Consider the following 23153-nt stretch of genomic DNA (forward strand, 5'->3'; position numbering starts at 1 on the left):
TTAAATGTGGGCATTCCATGATACTAATAATTCTAAAGTAGAAATGAAATTTTAAAAAAATTAAGGAAATACTATATAAATATAAAGTACTGCGGTAACTGAACAGCTTAATTCAACCAACACGTTGGGTTGCCGCCGTCACGTGCGGCTCCTTGACGGGCGGAGGAGGGGGAGGAGGCGGTTGGCGCGCATTGTGCTACGACATAGCAGTCGGCTCAACGAGAGCGACCCGTGCGGAAGCGACAGAGACAAACCGCGCCGGCCGGCCGCCAGTGCCCGTCCCCCGTGCCCGACATCACATCCCAAGGCCCACGCGAAAGGTGAGGAATGATTGTGGAGTAGATGGTGTTTTGCCCCTCGGCTAAGGGAACATATGAGCGCTCGCTGCGTATGGATCGAGAGCCTCTGTCAACATTGAAAACTCAAAACCTAGGTAACGGCATGGGATATGGAAACATCCGACAATTGGGATTACTTTACTCATTTTAACTCATGCTCCTATTTCTTCGAGAGCATTAGATTTTACGAGAATGAAACTTCCAAACGACATAAATATCACGGAAACAAAAGCCATCGTCGCAGTAAAGCCCATCGGACACATCACATGATCTCGTGTTTTGCCGCCTCCACCTCCTGTCGCATGAGCAGCGGCTCAATCAAATCGCACTTGTCTTCTCTTTCCGCCGACACCAACAACTCACCACGGCCTCTTCTTGGCGAGTTTTCCCGGACCCCTCGCGCTTCACTTTCACTGTATGTCACGCCAGCGATCGATTAAATAGGGGGATGAATTCAATGCAATTTACCAAAGAAATGAACATATTAGAATAAAACGTCATCGCTTGAATCGCCCTACGAGACACCTAATAGGAATCACTACATCTGGGAATTTTCCATCTGAACTTGGTCACGTGCGAACAATCCGGCAATGCTCTTGTTTATATTGGAGTGTCGACCACGCATGGCTATGCTCCAGAAGATGGGTACGATGGTCGACGGACTTTTCCACCGTGCATCTTCTGAAAGGAGGAGGGGGTTCCGGGGAGAGATGAATGGAGGGGGTGCGTTCGCGATGCGCACGGCGAATGCCACATAGTTAGTATAGGTGAGGGAGAGCACTATGGGTGCAAAGAAGTGGGTTGATGAGATTAAGCCGGAATGCAAAACAAACAGTTTCCGTGGAAGGCGATACTCTTTTTGCCTGCCCTTCGCTTTCCAGCCTCGCCAAGAAGGATCGTGCGGAAAGGGATAATTCATGACAATGACCATGTTCATGACCACGTACAGCCTTTGACAGTAATTCTGGGGTTCTTCCACCAGGGCTTTCCTTCCCCCGGCGCAAATGCATGCGAACTTGTACTTTATTTATTTTGGAATCCGTGAAGGAGTGTCGTGTTTAATGTTATTGTGTCGTGTCGTGCTTTAGTGAAATGCTCAACTTAGAGTTACCCAGTGATTTGGGTCGCGGTTTATTGAATTCCAACCACCTATTCCCGTGGTTGGACATCGCAGTGGTTACCCAGCTCGAATATATGCGAGGTGAGTTTCTTTGTGACTTCTATTTTATAGATATGTGTGTTGTCGTAATGATTCAATCAAAGTACTAAATTAATTATCAATTTAACTGTTTTTATCATCTCATAAATCATAACAAGTATGATTTTTATTCGTTTTCACCATGTATCTCACTTCACATATTTTTAATAGTCAAACCACCGCACATGATTTTGAGCGTTTTCTAACGCATGAGAGGATACATACCAAATTACTCGTTATGAGTTACGTAATAAAGTATCGGAAATGAAGAGAAAGGCATCAGGCGAGAAAAAATACACAATCTGGATGTTTTGTCGCGGAGATCAAATGTAGAGAACTATGTGGATACTCTTGATGGTCTCCGTTAATTAATTCGGTTCAGCCATTTATTTTCCCTTAAGTTGCCGGTCAATTCTTTCTCGGTTCTCCCATAGAAACTGTAATTCCGTATATTTTAGAATGTTTTCTACTTAAGTAAATTGATATTCCTTAAGAACTTTATTTATTCTGTATCTGATTCAATTGGTAGAGCACCAGGCCGGTAACCGGGAGATTCTGGGTTCGAGTCTCACTCAGGCCGCATTTTAACCCTCTGATTTCGCTACCAGGACGCTTACATTTACCATGATTTCTGCGGTGGTTTATACAGAGAAAACTCCCGTTGCTTTGGCCCACATGTACATGTGACACACATATGTATGTTTGAATAGAATAATGTATATTATATTCCACATCTTACTATTATATATTTATAAGTTTCAATAATGGGGCGACCAGAAACTGATTTTATTTCTTCTTGTGGCTGATATAAAAGGAGAAAAATTAAAAGTATTAAAAGCTGTGGCCGAGCTCGCATTGGCAACCTCACTTGCTTTAAGGTAGGGGCGAGATAGTTCCGCTGCTCAATTAAATACGGAAGTAACAACTACTGCCTTTAGAGCTAAGAGAATATTCTTATAAAGTGGGAGAGGAGTGATGACATGCAGAAAGAGAGGCATCTAGAGGAGGCCATATCTTTGTTTATCGCCATTGGGCTGACCAAGAACCAGAAAAATGCACAAGCACGCTCAGCTCGTACTAAGGGACATTTTATATACTCCTTAACTCATGCGAAGTGAGTCAACAGGCTCTTTAGAGCACACTTCATCTAGGATACTGGCATGAGAATCGACTCCTCTTGCGGCGAGCAATGGGGTAAAAAGCAGCACCTTAAGATGTCATATGGCTTTTGACGGAGGTCAGGCCATTCCTTGTAGACAGTGTTGGGAAGAGGTAATATTTATTTATGAGCTAATAATTTAGTTGATTAATTTATCATGTTTTAATTACAGTAATTTATGTTAATCTCGTAACAAACTTTTCCATCATTCTGGCGGCAATATCCATTGGCATAACTCTTAATCATAAGCAATCTCTCCTAGGTTTTTATTTCCTACTATGTATTTCGAACCGTTGAATTATTCTTCAAGGTGTTCTTTACCAACCACGGCTATTTTTACTTGGTTACTTTTACATGGAGGCAAAATTGAAAAAGAGGCGATTCTTCCCTTGGAACATTTTGATGAATTGGGAAGTCTGAAATTAGGACACCAGTAAATCCATCCAGGGATTCATTGTGAATCACTCCAGAGAGGCCATGAATGACTTTGCCTTTTTTTAAAGTTGTTGATAGCGATAGGTCCATTTCTTTCCAGCACTCTGACATCAACTCCAATGAGGGCTAAGGAAATTCTGAAATATTTGAGAGGACCGCTGCTTTTAGATTATAACGAAGAGAGGACGCAAGCGCTTATGACAAACTGAGTTCGTGGCAGGATTGAGGATTGAAATTCTGTAAATAAAAATAATATAATTTTTAACAAAAAACCACTGTTACAATTAACTTTCAAAGCATCATTCCTTTAATAGTACAAATTATGATTCCTATTTCATTTCAGTTGTAAGTTTTAGCCGGTGCTTGGTATTCTTTTGCTGCTATTATATTTTTTCACTTAATTCCTTTACATTTTTATCATAAAATTTTCAAATTTTTTATCGATGCATTTTTCCATTTGATTTTAAATTTGTACTTATCAGGCATGTTGCCTTGTAAAAGCTTGTTTACGATGGATGACCGAAAGTGAAATTTTTCGTGGTCAAGTTTATTTACAATTTATGATAGTATATAAATAATGAATTCAGAGATTCAATAGTTTTCGTTTTCTTATTGCTAAAAAAATTCCCTTAGTGCATGAATCTTGGTCAAATTGAAGAGGGAAAACTCATGAGGAAAAACCCAATAAAAGCCGTCAAAGGCTGTGCTTCGTTATTAAACGACTCTCTCCCAAGTACTATGCCTATCATCTTCACTGGAGTAATGCGTTAAATGGCCAATTCGGTCGATCCATTATCCCGGTAATATCTTAAGTACAGTGTTTTAGGTGAAAAATTACTATTTACCGTCCTTTAAATGACGATTTTAAATAATCAATAATTTTCAAAACTTTAAAAATCGGCCGCAGTTGCCGAGCCTCAGGGACCCTCGTCGTGTGGCTAAGCCTTGACACGCGATTATAAAATCGCTCTCATTTCCGCAAGCTTACTTCCAATATTACTGCTAAGTATTCTAAAAATTCTCTGCACTGTGATGTTTCCTGATTTGCATATTTCATAGCTGAAATATAATGTCTACTGTTCGAAAATTCCATGTGAATAATGGGTCAATCATTTTGCGTTGCAAAACCAGGCAGGTGTGAGCCAAAATCTTAAAAAGTAATGGATAGCATAGGCAAAGCACCAGGTCAGATGAATACTGTGTTTTTTATTCTTTAAAAATTACACCACCGCAACACCACCTGATTAAATCTAAAGGTTTTCGGAGAATAACGAGATCGCGCGTATTTAAAAAAAATGGTAATGCTTGGGCTGCTGTAACTCAGTCGCGGGTGGCATTTACGTAAAATGACGTATAATTCCATGCTCGTTGATCACTTATGAGTGTTTACGCTAAGTTCCAAGATCATGTAAAAAAAAAACACTTTGGACTTTGGTTCATTCGTTTTCGGACCGCTGCTGTGCGATGTCCGAGAATGTTGTTTGCGGAGGCGCTTGGTGTCGACGCTGTTGACGCACCACCGACGACAGAATATTCAGGATTAAAGACGTGCTATAAAATATGAAATGTGCATATCGGTCGGAGAGGTTGGGGACCTCGCTTTTCCTGACGCCCCTGCTGTGGGCGTCACGTCGTCCGGCGTCAGCGGCACACAGCTCAGCCGTGGAAACCGTGAGAAACGTACCTTGCTTCGCATCATTGGATAATCCTATTGGTTAACAATTTACTGCGCAGGAATTTCTTGAGTATCGTATCCAGATAATCTCACTCATGTGTTATACATAAGAATATATAGATATATACATTTATGTATAATATATATTAAAATAAAAATAGTAACTCACAAGCTCTGCCACCCTTAATAAAATAAAGCACTTAAAAAGAAAACTTACACAAAAAAATATTTGTAGCTTTCGAAGGCAATGTCTTCTTCCTCAACGGGTGTCTTTGTTGTATCCTTATTTAATCTGACTTACTTAAAGTCCTTTATTAATATATTACGAAACATCTTAAAATATCTGAATCAATTTTCGGCAACATATTTGGGGGCTGACGAAAATCATTCTCGGTGTCTTCTGAGCAAGTAGAGACTTATATCTGAGTGATTCAAATACAAAGAGCATCACCTCATGACAATGATCTAATTAGTAAAATCTTAATCAAAGAACGTAAGGTCTGCGTGCTCCCTCAAAAAGTAGGCCTCAATCATTAAATTACACGCAACGTCAGCCTGGTAAACCACAGCACGGCTTTCGCTGCGGATATTTATCTCATTCTGCCGTCCAGCACCTATTAGATCAAATTTATATCTTTCCTCTGATCAAACACTTTCTTGATGCTGAGTTCCGTATCACCTACTCCTGTTCCTCCCGTGTGTCACGCGGTAGTTCATTTGTTTCGCGATCCAATTCATATGTCTCAACAGCGATCGTGTTGCAACTGGCGGTATTTCACAACTGCCTGTCCTTCCTAGTGAGCTCTTAGTGACGCCGTGATCCTAAACGTGGCCTCGATAATCCTCTGAAGATGATGAGGTCGTCAGTATTAGTGTCGAGCTCTTGAGGATGCATCAGGGAGGATATGGGATCGCGCAACCTCCTCCGGCTTTAAAAACCTCATTGTCATCGTTCCAAAATAACTCATCGCCGAGGAAGACATTCTCATTTCGTAGGCTGCATTTTCACTGACAATATTTTTGCGGAAGTCGCCTTCTGTAATCGTATTCCGATACAAATTGTGGACATTTCCTTAATTTATGTTACAAGACGCCACAAGCTTACTATTGTTATTCCACTTACTACGACTACTGAAACATTTTTAGTTTACTACATACTTCTGCAAGTGTTTAAGAAAGTTCTGTACAAAACATTCCGAAATTAATTCAGCACAGAAGGGAGAGCTAAGCGGATTGACTCGCATTTACGGTCTTGATTTTTAGTTTTCTTCAAAATAGGAATAAAAGAGTGAGCCACCCTACGAAGTAACACCTTGCCCACCTATTGGTGCTTTCAATTCTTTCATATATTTGCAGCAGTTTGGATGAACAAATTTAAACTTTGTTTATCCTCAGAATTTTTTATTTAAACTCAACCATGGTTTCGACGGTTAATGTAAACCAGAAGACGACCTCGATTTTCCTCTGAAGATGAGTAGGTCGTCAGTATTAGTGTCGAGCTCTTGAGGATACATCAGATAAATGCAAATATGGGATCGCGCGCAGGATGTAAATAATTTAGGGCACGATTACACGTCGTAAAAATTTCGGTTACGGATATGAAATGAATGCAAAGTAATATCAATCTGTTGCAAGCGATTAAATTTCAATATAACATAGGTAGGTATATTAAAGGAATCAAACTCAAATAAGGCATAAAATTATGTAAACATGCACACTGCACAGGCGACGTATATTTCTGCGATACATTCGCAAAAAATGAAAGATTGTAATCAGCCTCATGCGATGTAAGAATATTATCAATAAAGAAATGTAACTGAACTTTTAAATATTAGCCTGAGTGCATGAAGGAAGTTCAAAATGAGTCATGCCAAATTAAACTTCTCTGGTGCCACGCATTGGAAATTCGGCTATTGTGCTATTGCGCACTGTAACTATTTTTTATTTTAAACTCAAACTAATAAGATCATAATGGATGATTCGGTCATTTAATACATAAAAATAATAAATAATCAAAAGCTCTTTCAAAAAAATGCGAAACTTAGCATTCATTCGCCGTATTGACTTCATAGTTAACTCCAATAAAACCTAGAAAATATTTGCTTTACAGGCTGAAAAATGGAAATACAAGCGCTCCACCTCACGGATTTTGAACAATGAAAATGGAGTGTGTGGCAGCGTGCAAATAAGCGTGCCTCGCTCTCACCGGAAGTTTTACTTTGGCACACCCTTGGTCCATTCCGTCATTAGAGTTTGTTTTCTAACTGTAAAAGAAAGCTAAATTATTTTTTCCGTGAAGTCTTTAGGACCTTGAGAGTCCATAACAATAAACGTTTATTTTATTTAGTTATTATTATTGTTGTTGTTGTTGCTGTTGTTCCAGGGAATAACTATCTTAGTTCATGAATGGATGGAGAGATAATGAAGGTAAATAATCATGGTTACCAAAGGCTTTAGGTGAAGGAAATGCTCACCAATGATATCAACTTTATCTTTTGCTAAGTTTTAGAGGAAATTTTTCTATCGAATGGATTTTGAATAAATTATTATTTAATAGTCTCGTGGGATCCTTATTTTCAAACAAACTACTCGCTTAATAATCCTTAGTCAAAGGGACCTTGGTTATTTGACTGGCTTACACTAGCTCAGTACTCTTTAGGACACCAATTGAATTCAGCAATAAATTTGTGGATGTGTAATAGACGCTCCCTCTCCACCTATTTTCTGTAGCTCGGGTAGCTGGTCAATTTTGAGTTCGTTATTTTCTGCAAGAGAGAAGCGAAAAATACTCGACACGCTCAGTATAAACCGATAAAATACATGGCAACGATTATTACTTGATTGTCTTCGCACGACTTGCATCCAGGGTACGGATATTCTAGAGCATAAGACTTTTACCTTAGAAGATTCTCAATGAGAATGTATCAAGGCTTAGCCGTCGCAGAATTCAAATGATAACCCAATAACAATAAAAGCGAATTCGTTGACTATTATCAACTTACTTAACTATCAATTAAGCTATTGATTTCTCTCCAACTCTTTTTATAGGTATAAACCATTAAATGCGGATTGAGATCACTGTTTTCCACCGTGTGAGGCCGGAGAACTTGTCTTACCCTCCACTAATTCTCTCTCAACTCATGATAACATGTGCATTTGGGCAGCTTTCTTTCAACAACATTAAGATAAATAATCATTGCTATAGTTTGGCCGTTTGATGTTCGAGCAGTTGTTCACATTCATTAAAAAATACTTGATGCCAATAATGTATTCTCAGCACCAAGAGCGTTTGACAGATTATTGTATTTGTGCCTCAGTAAAAGCTTCTAAATATTCGTTCATGTTTTAATACTGATGATTTTTACAGTTCACTGATATTTAAAGGTTCTCCATCGTCCTAGTTTTGAAGGTTTCATTTCCAGATTCTATCATACGGAAGATATTTTTTAAATTGAGATAGACTATTAAATATTTACTTGTCAAAAGTGAGCTAAACCGATTGACCCTTGCATTCACTCCTTCGTGATTTTCTTCGCGTGGAAGTACGTTAAACTTCAGCATAAAATGTTATTTTGGGTTCGCTATCATGAACTATCTGCACCATAGCAACTCTTTGCCACGTTGCCCGAAAGGCTTAACTGCTAATCACCTGATGATCCAGAGATGAAATCTAAATTACTGTTGAAAGCCAGACATTTTACCGGCCTGCGGGCCACCCCTTTGTCATGACATGAAACTCTGTACAGAGATCCTGTACTGGGTTGAGGAAAGATGGGGCCACCTGGACTCATCCATCCCAGGTTAAATTGACTAAAGTAAAGTCAAGTCTTGCAAACACATTTAGGTTTCAACCATCTCACGTTGGTGCAAAAATAAATGCCTCACGTTGAGTAGAAATCAGGGATGGCAAGTGAAACGAAACGAAATTCAAAACCAATAAAATTTCAATAGTTTCGTACCCGGGAGCGACATGTAGAAACGAAACCAAATGGATTTAAACCCGGGGAGCTAACCTCAGGGTGGAAACGAAATCGGAGTCAAAACTACTTCGGATCGAAACTAAACTAAATCTCTATGACGAAAAGAAACACAGATAATGTTTCGCACCGGAGGGACCACGTTCTTTACCCTCGAACAGTTTAGTTTTGACCCACACACACCGAGTACGAAGTATGGTTGAATAAAGTGGAGGTTCGGCTTACCGCCATTAGATGCATGGGGAACTCATATTTTTAACCGCAAACAGCAGAACGGTGATCACAAACTGGCCATTCGATTTTTAAGCTCAGTGTTTAACCTCTCAACGCGGATGTCACACGCAATGGGTCGAAACTATTCCCTCTCTTCCCCCTCCACTCAACTTCTGGAATCGAAACTTAACCATGAGCAGGGCAGTTTCGGTTAATTTAGTTTCATTCCCGGGAATAAAGTTTCGTCCCGGGTCGAAACTAAACTCCATCGCTATTTTCATTTCGTGCGGGAACAATAATAAACCAGACCTTGTATTTCGTTTCGCTCCGGGTCGAAACAAAACATTTTCGTATTGTTTCACTTGCCATCCCTGGTATAATGCCTCCCTGATATCTTTCTCAGATGTATGCGAAATCGTGATTTTCAACGATTTCGACGCTTTTTCGTCTGTTATCATGTAATGGAAATTTTTTCCAATAGGATAGAAGCATACAAACTGGGCCGCATTTTTAAAGCATTACATGCTTTCATATAAAATCATTTAATCTTCTATTCGGACATAATCGCACATTTTGACTTGAATTTTTATGGATACATTTTTGACTTCAGTGGCGCAGTGAGGGGGGGGGGTTTGGGGGATAAAACCCCCTCCAGAGCTCAGAGAAATTTTAAAGTTTACTCCATTTTACTTAATTGGATTTATATTACTTATAGAATAGTATAAGGATTAATAATAATATCCCTCAGAAAGCCGTAAAACTCACAATTTTGAACCATTTATCTTAAAATTCCACAATTTATTAATTTCGCTCATACCGCTTATCCTGGTGGGTATTCCATACCCCCATACACCCCAGTATTAGTTGCACCTAAACCCCCCTAGCCGTAATTCCTAGCTGCGCCCCTGATTGACTTAACGTCATGGCTGTCACCTTTCTCCCTATCCCTCTCCGCCAGAGAAATTGAAAGTCTAGGGAATGTAGTTGGGAGGAAGGCACGCGCCTCGTGAATCTCTTCGAAGCAAGTGGGAGACTGTATAATGGCTGGTGGGATGAGGAAGTGTGCGCCAGGCCACGCTCGACATGCAGACCGTCCGATGCTGCGCCGAATAACGGCTGTCAACAAGTTCACCACCTTGTGACGATACAGTGGCCTTGGTTAATGGATTCTACTTGAAGAGGAGTCAAACCGCGACGCTGGTCAGTCGAGCTATTGTACTTTCGAAGCATCGCGGATCGAAGGGCTCGGAGTGAACTCTAGGCTGCATCATCATCATCAATACGCAACAATCCGAAGATAACTGTTACTGCGCCAGGCGAGGTGTAGTGCAGAGACTTCATAATGTCACCTAATAAAGATTTTTACTCTAATTTAACGTCCGTACCACGCGTTACCACTGTTATATCATTATTAAGTAGGTGCACTGTTTTAAGACTCGTACATTGTAGAAAATACTTCTGTCTTGATACTGAACTGATTTGACGGTTGAAACACGTCGTGCGTGAGTAAACTTTGCGGAAAAGCGCCACCTTAATTTATTGGCAGTAACCAGAGATTGGTTTTGCGCATCTCTCCGCTCAATTCTCCTAATCTAATCTTTTAACAATATAATAATTATTCTATTTTACATCCCACGCTCGATAATCTTATTCGAGGCCTTCGTTAGCCGTTCTTCCTATCAGCTTGCTCTTGTCTTCGTCAGTCCATCATGTCTCATAATGAGGCCGATCAAGCTTTCAGTCTCCTTATGAGCTTATAAAGGACTTCTTACCTACTTTCCTCTCATTACTCACTTCATCAATCCATTTGATCTCAGCTGTCTTCCGAAAGAATACATTTCAAATTGTCCAAAGCTTAAATTTTCTATTGCTGTCATTGTCTATGCCTCGCTACCAAACAGAATCTGACCACGTTCATAGCTTTGGTTATCATGGCAGCATAGAAGACGAAAAAATGCTTGGCCATCGCATTTGATTGGTGGGCTACGGTGGTTTTAGATGAATTATTGGTCTGCGAGAGCCCATTTCAATTACTTGGTCCATAAAATACAAGTTAAATGTGATTCACTTGGGCTAGATGCTACAAAATGTCAATTTGTCACTAAGAGTGTTTTACTTGAAGTCCACTCCACGAAGCAATCATGTCATGGAAGCAAAAAAGATCTAAAAATTCGTGTGCAGAGAAACACTAATTCACTTAAAATTTTACATTACGTCAGCGAAAATAATATTTAAGCCTTCTCCAATAATCGAAATTTGAACAATCGTCGACCTTATCTGCAATCTTCCAAAATCATATGTAAGGTATATATGGTTATAAAAGATCTATTACGTTATTATATCATTACAAGGTACGTATTTAGAGATGAGGACCGACTCGTGGGTCATTTTTGCCGTAGGAGAGAAGAGGAAATGAATTGGGAGTGATAAGAGCATTCGAAGGGGCCACGCCTCCTTCCTCCGACGAACGAATGTTTTCATTGAAGTGCCCTCGTCGAAAGAATCAATCAGGGATCGAGTATTCCCTGACATTTCTCTGCCAACGCCAGGATTTGAAGCCGGACCCACGAGATGGAAGTGGGCGCTCTAGCCACCACATGAACTACCCATCGAGATTCGAGAGAGAAGAATGTGCAACCATGGGGTCCTCTGCATGCGACACATTTTATATTTAAGTTAGTTTTATAAAATTCTATAGCTTTTACGTGGATGTAAAAAGTCTTATTAAAATTCTCGGTGACGTGGCACCCTGAACATTTTGATCATTTCTAATATAGTTCGTTCGCAGGTTTTAGCGGTGTTGAATAGATGAATACAACTTTTTCGGGCTTCTCAGGTGAATGTGTGCCAACATGCGCGGTCGGAGCCTGAAGATGTTCACTTGACTTCTAACATTGCATATTTGCTGACCATCCAATTGTCAACATTTTTTACTAATGGTTCGAAATATAAACCGTAAACCGCGGGAAAGGATATTTTGAGCGTAGAAAACATAAGGTAGAATAAATAAGACTCGCTCATTTTAGCAAATTTCAATTCAATTTCCATGACTATCGGTCATTAAAAGCAGGAAAAATATCTTCTCCACTAGGAAAATGTTACGCTAGCTAAGAACAGAGAGGCACAATGGCTCACTTGTAATGACTTCTTTCCCATTACTCTTTTCAGCTCTAGGTCTCCCATCATGAAGACAATCGTGTCAGTGGTTTTCGTGCTGGCGATGCTGCACTCAGCAGCCTCTGTCGCCATGGACTGGGTGCTGGAGGGTGAGTCGTGAGACGCACTGCCGCTGCCGCCAAACACATCCCTCAGGCCTCTTCTACATCTACATAATACCCTTCGAGCCACCTCTAGGGTGTTTGGCAGGGGGTGATCAATCACCAGCATGCAGCATGCAATTGGACTCCCACATGCACACCACACAGTGCAAAAAACGTCACGCATACTAACAAATTATACTACCATATGCTGTTAGAAATAATAATAAAATTAAGAACCATGCATTAACTTTTACATAGGTCAGTAGGCTGCACTACAAGTCATCTAATCTATTTATGAGTTTTATCGCTGCCGTCATAATCTCTTATTTATCGTGGAAAAAAGACAATTTGAATCTGTTTTACAGCCTCGTTCGAAACGATGTCACGTGAATTGACTCGGAGTTGCCATGGAGTTACCTTTAACACTTAAGAATATCATCTTCCGGTTCGCAACAACTTAAAGTGGCGTGGCTAGACTTGGATTGGTCATTTTTTTTTAAAGAGAAATATCTCTAGAAAGCATTAGTCGTCAGTTATTTTGACCATGAAGGTTCTCTTGAATTCATTTCACTATTGAGATATGGTCTGATTTTAAGCGGGCGGAATGTTTAAATTTAGATCTGCATGATATTTCGTCCTCTTACGCCAAGTTAAGTTGTGGTGTAATGCTTCCTCTAACACGGATTCACTCGATGAAGTTTGTAGAGCATAGCCGTCGCGTTCAAGGAAGTTTCACGTTATAACCCGACGAAATAACATACCTCTATTGCCGCCTACATCAAGCGCTGTTTTCGGTATCGAGGTTTGAAAGAAAGACTTGCCGATCATGGATATTGGTTGTTCCTTTGCCCACTGATGGTAATCAACAAACAGGCTCTAATGTTCCAGTAATATGTACAATCATACAACACGTATTCGGTTAATCAACAGATAATTATTCTACACAGATTCCATTTTTATTTTACTACGGGTACTTAATTAGGTAATAAATGACACTTCATGAGATTGATTGTTTGAGGCGTACCTTTGTGAAAGCGATTCATTGTTAAAATTAAAAAGAAGAACTTAATGCTTTCACATGAATATTTATTCACAAATTTACGACCATGGTTTCAACGTTAGACGTCATCATCAGGTGTGATGATGACGTCTAACGTTGAAACCACTGTCGTATATTTGTGAATAAATATTCATGTGAAAGCACAAAGTTCTTCTTTTTACTTTTAATACTTCACGAGATGAAAGAATTGCCCCTTTGTGTTCTTTCCCCTGGCATGGCATATGGAAGCGGAACAAGCGACGCCCCTGTGAATAGATCATTTCCTCATTTCCTTTTCTTTGGATAATTTGTCCGGTCAAGACCCGATGTTCGCCTGTTGACCTCTCCACGGGCGCTTTTCCAATTACTTAAAAGTGGGGCGCAATTGCTTTTGATTGTTGCTCCTCAGGAGGGGAATAGTTGAGCTCAGAATGCTTTTCATTTTCTGCATGAGAATACGAAAATGGCGGACCATCTTAATAATGCGCCCGTATGCTGACCTGACTCCATAAACGCACGCTTTGACGAGGTTAAAATTGCAGTCACGTATAAGTACACTCGGACGTTATAGTTTTAGATAAGGATTTTGGGTGCCCAGGTAGATTACTGCATAACTCACTTGCTCGCTTTACATCAATTAATTATACGTCACTGAATTATTACACCAGCAGCCCTTGTCGTAAAAATCCTTCGAGAGATCACAAAAATATTCTACTAGGTATATATTCCACCTTTCTCTTGTGCCCTTAATTTTTGCATATTCACATTTTTGCACTCCCACAGTCCCGGGTACAATGTAAGCACATACGGTTTTAATATGCCCTCACTGTTACGGGCATATCTACAAATTGAGTCCAACACTCACTCTTCTCTACAAGTTGCGATATTGTAAATGTATCCATAATTTCTTAGTTCAAAGAAGTAAGAGTCAATAGCAACGCGAAATACTATGCTAAGAGGCATGTACTGCCACGGATATCGAAATTAATGTCCATCCATCACTGCGCTCTCATAAGGAGTACCTCGATAGAGAGTGAAGTCGATCTTATTACCGTGTCCTCTCGTTGACAGCTGGACAAGGGGCCACTCTATCAGACTTGGGATGTTGACGCTGAGGGATTCCGGGCTGCGAAGGTGGTCCTCACGGAGGGGCAGTATCATTAAGAAATGATAGATATGGAGTTTGCCACACGGAGTGTATTTTAGACTGTTGGTTCTTGGACAAGAGTGATCTCCTCCCTCGGATACTCCGGGTCAATCGGCGAGCTTCCCTTCCACGGCCCTGCGGGCGCCCGATGCGCGGGCCCCGACTCTTGACGAAGTGACCTCGATTGAATGATGCGTGCAGTTTTTAAGGAATCGCGACATCCGACCGCCCCCCGTGCGCTCCAAAACTTTACACTGGTGCGCCATTCTTTCCAGAAAAGCGCACACGTACCGACTATCAAAAATGCATTTCCCACTATCAGCACAATCAGCACAGTACAGGCATAAGGTAAAGTTCCAGAGACTCATGCAATAACCAAAAAAAGGCGAATAAGACGGACCGGGTCGCATTGAACAATAGCCAGGCAGCAAACAAAGAGGCTGCATAGGTCGGGAATGGAATCGGTCAAAACAATAAACACGCATTAAACAAAGAGTGTGAGAATTTAATCGGTTAAAAATTAAGTCGGGATATAACATTACCTAAGAGCAATAAAAAATTTTCAGCACAACAAAGAGTTATCAAATGCCCGACGACGGGGGATATAAGTAACTCACGACATTTGTAAATGCAGATACTAACCACGTGCGTCTCATGACTTTAAGCTCCAAAATATCTCCGAGCCGTTGCGGGTCCCGGGCGACCCTGAGAATACGGTGGTTTCCTATTATTTTTTTATTGCCTAAATCGAAAGATTATTACTCCTGGAGTATGCATTTTACGCTCTTAGATTTTCGACGATATCTTTTTTTTCGCGATTAAAAGAAAAGTGAAAATTTTCAAGCGCGCGAAAACGCGACGGCTAAGTAGGAATGATGGGAAAAGTCCGTGTGACGTATTTCTGGTTTCCGCTGCCGCCCTGTGAGGTGACATTGAGGCGAGGCTTGAGCGCTGATACGACGCTGGCTGATAGCAGGTAGCAGAGTACCCTGCTAGCAGGTAGCGCTTGGCTTAAATAAGGACTATTATTGCCCTATCAAACGAAGGAAACTTTCCGAACTTAAGTAATTTTAATAGGTGATTATTAAGAAATTCCCTGAGCTCTGTGCCCCATAGATGCATTGGTAATCTCAGACAATATAAAACTCCTATCTACTCGTATCTCTAGGTCCCAGTGACGTCACGTGGAGTGGAATCGCATGGGCGCCAATCTGGCCTTTTTCAAATGAGGTTAAAATTGACCATTGCCACTCGTCTAAACTAGGATTTCTAAAACCGAATAAATTGTATATTATCAATACACTAATGTTGGGTAACGAATCGCAATAAATGCCTTTAGTTTTCTTTGATGAAGGAAACCACCCTATTGCCATATTCAGCACCCTGTTGAGGACACACTGGCCAAAGTCACCCTCAACCACTTTTGACATCTGAAAAATGAAAAAGCACTATTTGATTGAAGTGTGGACTTTTGTACAGTTGGACATTTGCACCTCCGCCACACCTCCGATGGCCTCCACGTGCCCATATCACCCTCCATTTGATGACAATGACTCAAGCCCGAAAAATCCGAAAGCCAATCAAAGTTGGAATTAATAATAATCTTCGAAACCGGTTTTACGATTAGCTTGACTCTAATCAACGGAGAGGAAAGAGAATTTTAACCCACCATTGGCTAGACAAATCCACCAAGAGGTATCAGCCATAGGCGGGATGGCATTTATTCCCTGCGCCCAGCCCTGACATCTATTCTTCTAGCGGGTTATCATTAATCAGCTACTCAACTAAATTATGACTTCCATTTTGCGTTTTGTATGCACCAGGTGCTAATCTTTTCTTGTCTCTGCATACCTGGCCTAAAAGATAATGCAATCCGCACTGTGCAGCACTTCACACAAATACAGACCCCATCTTCTTCCTTGTTATCCTCTCACAGTCACATATGATTGCCAAAAGGAGAACACGAATGAATTCACATCGTCGGCTCTGAGTGGACTAAATCTGGGAAAACACCAAGACGAGGAGACGTGTGTTGGCTGGTGATGAATGGCATCGTTCACGAAGACCCCAAATGGCAATGCAATTAAATAATGCACTAAATGGACGGAAAAAATCACGCTATCGCTATCACTCGCTCAGTGAGTGATTCAACCGGAGGGTTGCTATGGTTAGTTGAGAGTAGAGCTCGCCCCAGGTTAAGTCATAGGCGTGTAAATATCACACAATCAGGGTAGAGAGCAATATTCTTTCCCTGGCCCACCTCGCACCTCGCGGATTTTTTTTAGGCGCCCGAAGGTCCCGGTCCTCCTATTTTGATCCTCCGATGAACAGCCCACCGCTGTACCCAATGAATCACCACGCAAAGGAAAAGGAAAGGCAAATGAAAGGCCCTCCTCATGCTCTTGTTCTCCCGTCATTTCGAAGTAAATGCACACCAAAGTTTACACCCGCCTGCATAAGTTGGTGACTATTAGAATGTGTACTCATTCAAGGAGAATGTTTGATTGAGAGAAGGGATCGGTGGCAAGAGGCGGCACGACACGTGGCACAGCACTCAGGAGTCACTGAGATGCGGTGGCTAGCTCGCCATGAGCTAGTGACGTCATCAACTTATCTGTGAAAAGTTCAGTCCGTCGATATTTGGCGGTGAATGGCTGGAGAAGTCGGCGTCGCGTCGAAAAGTGGATCAATTCGTGTCACTTAAATTTCCACACTCTTTCGTAATCGAAAATAAAATAGACTCGGTGGACGAGGCTAGTCGTGGCCGGGGGTTTGCTTTTGCAGTAGTAAGAGGAGGCCTTTGCCATTGAGCACATGTGCTGCCTCAAGGGTCTAACACAGGGGATCATTTGGAGACGCCAAAAATAAAATGCCACCGTGCGAGTGGGAAAGGGCCTCAACGAGTGAATTTCACCGGACCGTGGTAAACATTGGGGTGAGCTCAACCCTCACCTGTGCACCCCCACCTGCTGATGGAGTTGCTGTGGGAGTGGTCAAAACCATCACGACTTCATTCACTCTCAATGGAAATAATCTTTGGCGCACTGCCCAGGTTGCAACATGACCCAATTAGAGACTTTTGAATCCGTGAAATATCTGTGAGTAAGACTCAATAATGATCTATCGTGGAATAAACGTATTCGAGAAATAACCGGTCAAGCTAATCGTAAAATGGGTTTTGTTAAAAGAATATTAGGAAAGTGCGACGACAAAGTGAGAGAAATCAGCTACTTTTCCCTCGTTAGACCACATTTGGAATACGCTGCCAGTGTTTGGGACCCTCATGAAAAAGGCTTAATAACAGAGTTAGAACGCGTGCAAAGAAGAGCTGCCAGGTATGAGAAAGGTCGTTACGATAGTCTTGTTAGTGTAACTGACCTCTTAGATAAACTCGGATGGGAATCTCTGTCGGACCGTAGATTGAAAAATAGACTAAACCTTTTAGATAAATTCAAGAGCAGTGTCTTTTCTGACGAAGTTAACCATATCTTACGGACGCCAACATACTACGGAAGATCAGATCATATAAATAAAATAAGAGAGATAGGTTGTAGAACAGACAGATTCCGACTGTCATTTTTTCCACGATCAATAAGAGATTATAACGGCAGCGATAGAACTCGTAAATAGATTGCATGACTTGTAGTGTAGCCTACTAACATATGTAAAAATTAAGGCATGTTTCTTAATTCAATTATTATTTCTGACACCATATAGTAGTATAGTTTGTTAGTATACGGGACGTTTTTCGGACGGTGTGGTGTGCATGTGGGAGTCCAAATGCATGCTGCATGCTGGTGATTGATCACCCCCTGCCAAACACCCTAGAGGTGGCTCGCAGGGAATTATGTAGATGTAGATGTAGATGACTTAAAAGTTGTGGTAATGTTAGCCATGGCCACCGACAGTGCCCAATGTTGCCAAATTTAGCTATAAATCCCATTAATCCATTTAAATTTCTCAAGAAATTACTCTCGTTATGAATTTAATATAAATGAATTACGATTTTGCACACCAAGAGGCAGGAATAGGAAAATAGACTTCTGCGCAGGCCGGGAGTGAAATGATTAGCTCATTTGAGCGGCTTCAACCCGCTCCAATTCCGTTCCATTCGGTTTCATAGCCTCTCTCCTAGACCTGAACAGAGTGCAATCTTGGGTATATCTGAGCGCGTATCACCTTTATTGCCAAACATAGATGCCTAACTGTGGGCGATCAGTGGGCCATGTCAAGGATGAAAGAGGCAGTCCCACACGAAGGTCAAGAGCTGAATCGCCCGCACCAAATGAGGCCGCTGTGAAGGAGCGGTGCTTAAGGAGCGCTTTGTGTCGCGGTCACTCCACGCGTCTGGCCCAATGCTTTCGATGAGACGACACACCTCGACACATTCAACTCATTTGCTTTTCCCCCACAAATCCCCACCAAACACTTCGAACGTCCCTCTTTGCTATGGCAGAGCCGCGGCATGCAGTGATGTTCCGTCAGATATTTTATTCTATGAACATGAAAATGGGATGTTTGCACATTTGAGATCAATAGACTGAGAACCGTATCGGCTCGAAATGAAGTAATGAGGTAGCATTGACATTGGGGTTGTGTTGAGTGAAGTATGTCTATATCCTCCTGTATGTCCACAGGATGGGAAGGACTCCTTCTCATAATGTGCCAGGAATTATCCGGGGTCCCCCTCATGTGTCCCCCCTCACATGCCCCCCTCCCCCTCTCATCCGTTCACTCTCTGGCCACGCACGTGTCGCTCCAGATCCACATGTGTACCACATTTAAAATGTGACCATTGGAACATCTCACATGCGCATTATGTATCCATGTGGTGTACCATGATAAACATGCCATATTCCAACGGGAATATTTAGGCATATGTTGTGGATGCCTCGATACTAATGCGTGGTGTACATAATGTCTTCAACACTAATTACATTCTAATCAATTCTTATTGCACGAAGGAGAGCGAGAGATGAATCGATCTTTTTTTGATCGATCGATTTATTGTATGATTTAATGCTTATACAAAATTTATAATTTCATTGCCTTAAATAAATACTAAATGAGTAAAAATGTGTAATTGAAATAGTGACGTAATATTCAGTATGATTCTTGTCGAAGGAAGCCATTAATTTACAAAATAAAATGATTGTGAATTTGATGACGAATGAGAAAAATGTGAGAGAAGTGCATAAGAATGAGGCTTTGTTGCTATTAAGAAAATTGTATAAATGCATGATAATTTGTGAAATTTTTGTCACTAGCACTTTAATGTACGAAGGTTGATATTATTACAACCTCCATGGCAAGAGGTATTTGGCACATATCGTTCCTTAACGTTTTCAAAGAAAATCATTCGTCAAACTCACTATCGTCATCAAAGTCGTTATAAAAGAAAGACATTTACTGTAAATCTGATATTAAAAAACACAAAATCAATGGCTGTTAACTAAAGTTAAATAAAATAACAAATATGTTAAATTTAATTACTGTTCATATCATCCTGTATAATTGTACGTACAACCTTAGGTCCAAAATCCGCACCGAAAAATTAATGTTCTCTTTCATATTTTCACCACAAAATTTAATAATAAATTGTTTAAGGCTGAGCAGGTACCCTCTTAAAATAATATTTAAACAAGGCATCTGCTGACAAGCTGCTTGGGCTTAGCAAGATTTAAATGGGTCTTGTTTTCAGGAAATACTTCCGAACTGTCTTCATTGTTTTGGTTGAATTGTATTTGACCCTATCGTTTTTCGTTTAATCCGCAATTTATAATGGCTTAGAGCAAGCATTAAGCTTTTTACGACGCGTGTCCTACTGCGTGATATAATGTATTATTACTATTAGTATTAATAATAAAACTTATTTCCAATAAAATTCAAATATAATGCTATAGTTGCAGTGCAACTTAATCTTACTAAAATATTAATTTTGGATTAAACACTTAAAGCGCTGTTATTGCTTGTTAATCAGAGATAAATTCTTTATCGCTGTATGCTTCAACACATACGCACTATTAATTCTTTGCCTGTCTTCGATACACATTGTGTACTACCTATTGAATATCGAATTGAAGTATTTAATTCATATTTAGTACATGCTTCAGTTCTTAAGCGAGATGAATATTTTGTCGTGAGCACGCAAGATCGTATTGCTTATCGAATGGATTTCAGTTGTGTATTGAATATTGTTTGGCTAGCAATCAAAGCATGCTTGAACGAAAAAAACAGGGTGAATCTTCGTGAATGCATGTTGAGCAGGCTTTGCGCGCTTTCCGCGGTGTGATGGGTGTGTGGTGGTTGCAGACGCCGAGCACTGGATGCGGCAGGGAGCGCAGGACCTGCACGAGGCGCTGGATCGGTCGGCCGTGGGCGGCCGGGCGCGCAACGTGATCATCTTCGTGGGCGATGGCATGGGCCTCTCCACCGTGACGGCCACCCGCATCTACAAGGGTCAGCAGCGCGGCCACATGGGCGAGGAGACGCGGCTCTCATTCGACAAGTTCCCCTCCCTCGGACTCGCCAAGGTAAGTTTGCACCAATTCCTCAGTTAGGAGTACCTAAAAATCGGGATTTGACCAAGACGCCATCTTGGAAGAGTAACACCCAACTCGATAGGCAGCATAAGGGGGCGAATTTAGGTACAACCTCTTTCAAAAGATTTAGGACTAAGTTTGAAGCGCCACATCTGCTTCTCGGGGAATTTTAGTTTCCCTTAATCTTTTTGTTCTCTTTGGATACTCACCGAAAATATTTCGTTTGCACATGAACACACATTAACTCACATTACGGTGGCTGAGTGCAGTAAACGTGCGACTGGGATGGTGGTAATTTTGAGATCAAGTTCTCGACGTGGAAAACATTGTCATATTTCTTCAGGTCGTTCACTCGATTTTTTTTCCTTCACATATTTCAAATCATTTTAAATTTTCTACAACAGCTTTGCCTGTAAAAGTTAGGAATTGGGTACGGTTAGACGAATGCTTTCTATGAATGGGTACTACATTTTGAAGGATAGGCATTTGCAAAAGAAGGAAACCGTAACCCGGCGGTGAACGGGCGCATAAAAACCCAGCGTCGGTGTTATGAAAATTGTTTAACAATAAGACTGGCTACAAAAGGTCATAACTATCTGCTGATTATTACAATTTATCAATTGCTTTCGAATGTTGTTGGTTTTTAACATTTTCTGTAATGAATACAATGCTGGAGTGTTGGAGGTGGAGCCGATGCAACACAGAGGGCTAGGCGTTGGTAAATATTGGATAATAACATGTCCTTGACGTTAACGTACTCGTGAAAGACCACTCCAAAGCCGGAAAGAATAACTCTTCTCCTTTCATTGTAAAGACACTATGTTCTGGGTTATTATTAGAGTATTCTACCGATGAAGGTAGGTTTGCATGGAGTACTAAAGAAGTGATCTGGGAGCCTTCCTTTCCTTCCATTACCGCCTTCTTCAATTCACTATAAGGCCTACTCCCCTTCAATCTATCCAAAAATCCTACTCTTTTCCTTCCCCTCCCTCGTTTCCCTAACATTCTACCCTCTAACACCTTTTTCAACATCCCCTCCCCGCTGAGTACTCCCTCCATCCATACCTTCTGTCTCCTCCGTATCTCATCCAAAAGCTGCCTCTCCTCACCCACCATATCCAGCACCTCGTCGTTCCTTATCTTCTCCGTCCATTTCACCCTCTCCATTCTTCTCCATACCCACATCTCGAATGCCTCCAATCTTCTCTCGTCTTCTTTCCTCAGTGTCCATGTTTCGGCACCATAGAGAGCTACACTCCAAACCAAACTCTTCACTAACCTTTTCTTTAAACTCTTACATGACGATCCTCTAAGAAGCTCCTTCCTGTTCATGAACGCCTCCTATGCTAGTGCAATTCGCTTCCTGATGTCTTTGCTACTGTGTCCGTTTTCCTCTAATGTGCTGCCCAAATAGTTAAACTGCTCTACCTGTGGTAACTTAAATATAAAAATAAAGTTGACACTATTTTTCTTAATTTAGCTATGCCTTGTAAATGAAGTGTGACGAGTAATAATTTAACAGGAAATATAATAACCTAATTTGATAATATAAAATATTATTTGATTTTCCAATCATTCGTCCACCGGCTCTCATTCACCGGTATATCCAATGCGCTCGAATACTTACAAAACACCTTGTATCATAATTGACAAAACAATGCACAAAATTCTTAGCAATTTACGAAATGAAGGATTTGTTTCATGCGGTGCATTTTTCATCCTCAACAATTCTATTCTTCTGTCATTTTCTGCGAATATTTCTCTCAACAGAAAAAATGGTGAAGTCCCAGTTGCGAATGGTATTTTGTACTTTTCAGGATGGGCTTCATTTTGAGCACAGGTACAAAAGTAGTTTCCGTATCAAATGTATTGAAAATATGGAATATTTTCTCCGTGGTGCCTTAATTACATGGGAGCATTACCCTTTTATGGACAATGGCTCTTTGCTTTCAACTTCAATAGAAGTCGCTCTGCTGAATTTTCTGTTGATTTTGAATGAATCTTTGGCTGAGAATCCATCAAATGGAGCGTATGTTGTAAAACAGTATTCAAAAATCTGTATGAAGACCCTGGGTGTTGATGGGATTCAAAGAGTAAACATTCATTTGTGTTCACAGCCTTTATATAATTGTTTGTCACAAGGTTGCATCTCCTTTTTAGTGATCAATAT

General features: G+C 40.8%; 1 protein-coding gene across 3 annotated transcripts in view; it reads left to right on the forward strand.

Moving 5' to 3' along the window:
* The first annotated feature begins 218 nt into the window (after window positions 1-218).
* Window positions 219-23153, forward strand: part of LOC124170864 (alkaline phosphatase 4-like) — a 67908-nt gene continuing 44973 nt past the window's right edge. Inside the window, exons 1-3 of one of the 3 annotated variants that reach the window (XM_046549873.1) lie at window positions 219-320; window positions 12164-12261; window positions 20754-20974. In XM_046549873.1, coding sequence (XP_046405829.1) covers window positions 12180-12261; window positions 20754-20974 — 303 coding nt within the window. In that variant the 5' untranslated portion in view covers window positions 219-320; window positions 12164-12179. Of the gene's footprint in view, window positions 321-1257; window positions 1540-12163; window positions 12262-20753; window positions 20975-23153 lie in introns of those variants that run through there. The other 2 variants (XM_046549874.1, XM_046549875.1) reach the window with 2 other exon arrangements.

Source organism: Ischnura elegans, chromosome X (assembly GCF_921293095.1).
Source record: "Ischnura elegans chromosome X, ioIscEleg1.1, whole genome shotgun sequence".
Classification (NCBI taxonomy): Eukaryota; Metazoa; Arthropoda; class Insecta; order Odonata; family Coenagrionidae; genus Ischnura; species Ischnura elegans.